The sequence below is a fragment of the Sinocyclocheilus anshuiensis genome, unplaced genomic scaffold (assembly GCF_001515605.1).
Source record: "Sinocyclocheilus anshuiensis isolate Anshui unplaced genomic scaffold, SAMN03320099.WGS_v1.1 scaffold213, whole genome shotgun sequence".
Lineage (NCBI taxonomy): Eukaryota > Metazoa > Chordata > Actinopteri > Cypriniformes > Cyprinidae > Sinocyclocheilus > Sinocyclocheilus anshuiensis.
In genome coordinates, this window is record NW_015540860.1 from 1,241,532 (window position 1) to 1,247,949 (window position 6,418).

Here is a 6,418-nt window from a genome sequence, read left to right on the forward strand (position 1 = left end):
AAAAAAAAGTACTCAACTGTTTTAAATATTGATAATCAGCAAAGCATCATATTAGAATGATTTCTGAAGGATCATGTGACATTGAAGACTGGTGTAATGATGCTGAAAATTCAGCTTTGATCAAGGAATAAATTACACTTTAAAATATTTCCAAATAGAAAGCAGTTATTTTAAACAGTAAAAAATCTTTCAAAATTTTACTGTTTTTGCTGTATTTTGGCTCAAATAAATGCAGGCTTGGTGAGCAGAAGAGTATTCTTTAAAAAAACATAAAAAATCTTGACTGTGTATATATAGGAATTTATGAAGTGATTCATTTGAATTCTTACAAAAAAAAAAAGTTCTTAAAAAAAAAAAAAATCTTACTGTTAAAAAGCCTTTGACTGGTAGTGTAGACTGATTATTCTTATAATTTGAAACAAATGTGCTTCAGCCAGGATAAAGAGTATGAAAAGTGCTCTGAGTTGCTGCAGAAAACGAAACAATTTAGCAACAACAGAAACATGTTGCTGGAGACGGGCTTATTATTGAAAATGCAAACTGATTGTGTGCCAGCAGGAGGCGCTTTGAGAGCGGTAGAACTAGTGGTTTCCCTGGTAACGGCTGTAATCAAAGCAGCTCCGCTCATGAACGCTACTTTATCAGATAAAATAAAAATGCCATCAAACCTTTTCTGAAGACAGTCGGTTCCCTTCAGAGATACATTCATTTAAAACACCCGCGCCGTGTTATGATTTTGAAACGTGCAGTGCTCATGTTTATTCAACAAGTCAAACGCCACAAATAAAACAATGTATGGGAAACACTGGTAATGTATATCGAAATATCGGAAATGTGTTTAAAAATCATATCACCGTTATTGAAAAAAAAAAAATATCACGATACATATTGATATTGAATTATTGTCCAGCCCTAATGTCTACATTAATAATATAAATTCAACACAAATACCCACATTTCTGACACAATACCATGGTGCAGTTAGTGCTACTACAGTAAATCTATGGTAAATGATGGCAATTTGTAGATTAAAAAGTCTTCTAACTGTATTGCTGCGCAGTGTTTCTCCTGTTTGTCAGCGCTGTTTCATCTGGCTGTAAACAGAGTTATTTGTGTTCTTCACTGAATGCAAGCACTTCACACTGGACCTCACAGCACCGTTTGATCAAGACTCATCAGCGAGTAACGCATCTGCTCTAGTGAAGCTCGCGCCACCGTTTAAACTTTGATCCGAGCGGATAAACGATCCGAGTGACGCGCTTCAAATGAGTTGCACTCTTTCGTTCCGCCTTTGCCTCATAAACATTATATCGAAAATGTATCGACCTCTTGTTATCGTTTATCGAGGAAATTTATACCGCGCAATAATTATCGTTATTGATTTATCGCCCAGCCCTAATTTGCATTCATGTAGTTGTGTGGGAGTTCAGGTACCTGCTCAGCATGGAGTTCAGCCAGATGGCAGAGAGTGACAGCAAAGGCCTCAGTGTTGTTCTGCTGCACACCAAAGTTCACTGGCTCCAGACTGTTCATGTTCAACAGGAGCTGAGCCTGCTGCCGTGCCATAGTGCTACAGAGAACACAAATAAATTTAGCTTAAACTACATCAAACCTGAAAAACTGTATGAACTGTGGAATTGATATATTTCTCATATTTCATGAATAGGTGTTCATTTAAAACATTTAAACAAGAGAAGGTATCAAAAATCTGTGTTATCTGACCTTTTTCCATACATCCTCCATATAGAGGTGGTCTGTGCCAGGCTGATTTCTATCAGCTCAGAGAGGCTTTGCTTCCAGTGCATGATGTCGGTTCCTCGCAGGGCGTCCAGCAGCTTGTTGGCCGGCATGCCTTGTTTTGCTCCCTGCTGGACCAGAGACTGAATGCCTAGAGAAGCCAAATACTGCAAAACACAACAGGGAGTGTTAATTATTTACTTCATGTAGGGCTGCACAATTAATCGAATTTCTAATCGTGATTACAATTATGGATGCCACAATTACGTAATGGTTTATTAAGTCGCAATTAATTGTTCAAAGTCCACTTATGTTATTCTGCGTGCTTAAAATGCGTTTTTTTCTTTCTACATGTTATCTTAAGGGTTTTTCCCATTATTTTAATTTTAGTTTTAGTATAACATTATAATACCATTCATATTTTTACTTTTTTATAATTTAAAGAAGAAACCAATCCGATGTATATTTGACATTTGAGGCTTAATACTATAGAAAAGCACTAAAAGTTTTTCAGTTAGTGTTTTCAGCTTGTTTATTTTTATATAAAAATACGGCATGAAGCTGCATCAAACAATGGTATAAACATCATTCAATGTAAATTGTGATAATCGTAATTAATAATCGCAATTACAATTTCAAGGGAATAATCGACAATTATGATTTTTGTCATAATCGTGCAGCCCTAACTTCATGGTATAATGACCTTGCGAGAGATTAATATGCACTGGTTTAATGTGCCAGGTACCATTTTTTATTGTCTTCTTGTTTCACATTCACATATGATTTGGGAAAGAAGACATCGCAACGAGTTTAAAAGGGGTTTACATTTTAAATAGTTACTTACAGGGAGACAAAAGTGAGCTGCAATTTTCACAGAGTCTTCAGTTAATACCACACTATCAGATCCTTTCATCTGTTCCAGTGTGTAGAGCCAACTCTAAAACCCAGAAAAAAAAAGAAAAATTCAGAATAAAGGACAATCTGTCTAATATATATATATAGGACATACATAATAGGGATGCATAGTAACAAAAGTTTTCAGTATCAGTTATTTTTAACTGGTCATGCTGCTCATATCCCCTCTTCTTATATTTAGATTTCCAGTACCTTTGCTGTCATCTAATGCTCAATTAAAGTGTAATTTAATTTCATTTAATAACTTAAAAACGCTGCTAAACATATAATTGTATATTAAATATTTCATTTAAATACACAATTTTACATACTTTACATTATACTGCTGTGATTCACTTGTCACATTTTAAACAACTGATTTTAGTGTTTTATTTTAAATTTATTTAGACAACTGTACAGAAATTGAATACTGACCATTTACTGGTTACTGGTTTACTGGCCATGAAAATAATTATCAGCTTATCAGTATCAGCCCGAATTTTAATACTGATGCATCCTTACTGCGTATATTAATGATGAAAAAGAACAGAGAAACTGCTCCTACCAGACAGTGTTGAAGACACACGTGGTCATTTGCTTCCTGTGCAATGCGGATTGATTCCTGCAGAGCCAAATCAGCCTGTTGACTGCACAAACACAAGCACAGAAAGCAGTTACACTGATATAATGACAGAAATGTTCAGTTTAGAAACTAAGATTCTGTCTGCTCCCTTTATTGCAGCAAAAATTAATGCACTAATACGCACTAGTGTCCGAAGCGACAGTGCAAGGTTGCCAGATTCAGGACAGCGTAGCGCAAACTGCGGCCATAGCCTTCATCTCCGTTGCTCTTCCCCTCTCCACCAGAAAGAATGAGGCGGTCAAAGTAGTGCAGGAGGCTGTGAGTGGAGATGTAGATATCCTGCACTCGCATGCTGTTCAGATAGCTGAGGTAATGCTGTGGAGAAACAGAGAGAGGCTCAGTTAACAGATTAATCATCTGGTTCTTGAAAGGAAGGAATGCAGTTTACAGCTTCAGCAAAGTCAGGATTGAATTTGAGAATGTTGTTAAGCTCGTCCTGTAGCTTAGCTGGTGACATGGCCTTGTTTTCATCGTTCTTAAGGAGGTATGCCTGAGAAAAAAAAACATGGTGACAATTAAATGGTGTAAAACGTGTTAATGAAAGTCAAGTCTCTTATAAGTTATAACAAACCAGGGTCAGAAATATTGGGAGTTTGGGGCAAAAATGCCACCAAAATGAACAAAAATGGCCCCCAAATTCAAGATACTGGGGCAAAAAATGCACCTGCACAATAAACTAGATTGATTATGACAACACAGTCACATTTAATAAGGTAATTATAAAAATTGCCCTTACGAAGGTAAAAAAAAAAAAAAAAAAAAGCCCCTGGAAATCATTAACAGGGTGCAAATATTACCCTTAATGGAAAAGATAATTCCTGACTCTGTAACAAACCTGTCGTGCAAGGAAGTATTCTGCTTGTTTCTGAGATAAAGGACCCCGGGTCTCATCAGATCTGATGAAAACAGAAAAAAAAAACATTTATGTCCATTCCTATTTAATTAATACAGCCCTGATTGCACTAATAACACAAGTAACACGTTATTCCTCTGACCTCAGCTCGGACTGGTGTAAAGATGCTGTGTCCAGCTCGTCTTTGTCTATGCGGTCAGCGCTGGGATCCTCATTGCTCGTCAGCTCCATGTCTTCAGCGGAGAGTTCGGGCTGATTGCCACGACGGCAGTACTGCTGCAGGGACTTGTACAGCTTATACACCTGACTGAAGGACAGTTTATTGTAGGCCAGCAGCATCTGACGCATGAACAGACCTAGAAACACAGAGAGAAAGTTATCAAGAATTCAGTTCCGTGGTCTTAAAAAAAAAAAGTTATTCTTAACTACTATATTCATATTGTAACATTTATTATAATTAAAGATATTTTGCCTTTCCAAAATACTCCTTAAAATTGTTCTTCTTTTAACCTCACACATTTTACATTATGAGATTTTTTCTACTTAAAAATGGGTTAATGGACAAATATATTAAGGTTTAAAATTTAAAATCTCATAAAACAATGCTAAAGAAAATATTGCATAATTTAGAACAACTAGTAAAACTTCCTAGACTTTTTTCTTAAGATTTTCATCTGGCCACAGAACTCTAAAATTGGGCAATATTTGATAGGAATGGTGGTTATGGCCCTGAAAGAAACACATATTCTTACCAACAACACTAGTTTTGAAGGCCTCTGAGTCACTGAAAGCATTGGGCAGCATGGTAAAAAAGTGCTCCATATCCTGCAATTCTCCATCAGCCATTAAAAACAACCTGAAAAACAGAAGGCATTGGTTTATTTATAAAATATTCATAAAATAAAATCTGACCAAAGCTGAACAGTTCTTTATTAACAGAGACACATACCTGAGTTTCACAGCATTGACCATGCGAAGACAGCACTCCTCTACTATCTTCAGAAACTGCTCTAGAGTCAAATCTGGACCCTGGTCATCACAAACAGAAATCAAACATGTGCACATATATTTTCATCTAGAAAAACACACCACATGTGTGTGTACCCCTGTAAAAATGAAGTGTGCTTAATTGCATTGAATGTGAAGTCGGAACTGTTGTGTGTTATTTAATATTACATTTCAAGTAAATACATTTTAAATGTACTACATTGCAACTTCATCATTACAAATGTATAACACAAATATATTTAAATATAGAAATAGAAAAGTAGTTAACATAAATGCTTGTAAATACATGCAGCAATACACTTTAAAAATACAGAACAAGACAAAACACCAAAGCAATTATGAATATTACATATATTTCTATGCATAAATATTAAAGACGTCAAAAAGCACTCCTTTAACGACCAAGTATTATAAAGTATACTTTTCACATGCTAAGCACAAACATGCTACATAACGTTACCTGTTGTATAGGTAGGATGAGTTTGTTCAGGCGTCTTCTGTCTAGAAGCGCCATTGGTTTGGTTGTGGACATCTCATAGAGTAAAGATAATACTGCGATCTTGTATGGAGTCACCCAGTCCTTTATACTGAAGACATTGGCATGAACAACCCCATTTGTCATCATGGGGTTGAAATACAAACTTTCATGCACACTGGCCATGGCCTCTCTGGACTTATATTCCTCAAGATACAGCAAAAGGAAGTATATCGGTGCAGTAAATTCTATAATTTCATAACGACAATAACTACGCTGTTATAGCATAAGATAAAATAATCTAGCCTACATTATACTGATAATATGATAAAACATAAATGGCGTTTCAGGTACAATAATGGCAATTTGAAACCGTTCATACATGTGGAAATCTATAATAATAGCCACTATGTTTGATGCGTTAGGTTAGTAATCATAATGAACATATTCATATGGATCATTTGCTAACAACCTTCTTCTTCTTCTTCTGTGGCTTTATTGGCGGGTCGCATACCAGCTTTTAAGGTGCATACCGCCACCTACTGTGCTGGAGTGTGAAGTGATTTCAGTCTAGGTATATATTATGAATTCTATATGCTATTCTCAAGTCCACTATTCCTAATGAATTTTATAATTGTCTTTATTATTTTACCACATCCTTGTTTTGTGTTTAATATGTTCTTTTTTTGTAAAAAACTTTGCTAACAACCTGACCGAGACGTTTCTTCAAAATACCCTCCAGTTCCGTTTGCGTTTCAGGGCGCGGTGTGGAGCACAGACGAATCGATTGTGTTTTAGTGCGGTTCAG

The 6,418-nt window shown here is 35.9% G+C and overlaps 1 protein-coding gene across 3 annotated transcripts in view; it reads right to left on the reverse strand.

Moving 5' to 3' along the window:
* The window catches only part of LOC107687977 (anaphase-promoting complex subunit 5-like), a 15,939-nt gene extending 9,582 nt beyond the window's left edge, over nucleotides 1-6,357 (reverse strand). For 2 of the 3 annotated variants that reach the window (XM_016485498.1, XM_016485496.1), the window contains exons 1-11: nucleotides 5,596-6,117; nucleotides 5,077-5,156; nucleotides 4,880-4,983; nucleotides 4,270-4,483; nucleotides 4,110-4,170; nucleotides 3,663-3,764; nucleotides 3,399-3,589; nucleotides 3,197-3,278; nucleotides 2,582-2,674; nucleotides 1,723-1,904; nucleotides 1,435-1,570 (exon numbers count right to left, since the gene is read on the reverse strand). In XM_016485498.1, the coding sequence (XP_016340984.1) occupies nucleotides 1,435-1,570; nucleotides 1,723-1,904; nucleotides 2,582-2,674; nucleotides 3,197-3,278; nucleotides 3,399-3,589; nucleotides 3,663-3,764; nucleotides 4,110-4,170; nucleotides 4,270-4,483; nucleotides 4,880-4,983; nucleotides 5,077-5,156; nucleotides 5,596-5,796 (1,446 nt within the window). In that variant the 5' untranslated portion in view covers nucleotides 5,797-6,117. Of the gene's footprint in view, nucleotides 1-1,434; nucleotides 1,571-1,722; nucleotides 1,905-2,581; nucleotides 2,675-3,196; nucleotides 3,279-3,398; nucleotides 3,590-3,662; nucleotides 3,765-4,109; nucleotides 4,171-4,269; nucleotides 4,484-4,879; nucleotides 4,984-5,076; nucleotides 5,157-5,595; nucleotides 6,118-6,319 lie in introns of those variants that run through there. The other variant, XM_016485497.1, reaches the window with a different exon arrangement.
* Between the last annotated feature and the right edge of the window lie 61 nt (nucleotides 6,358-6,418).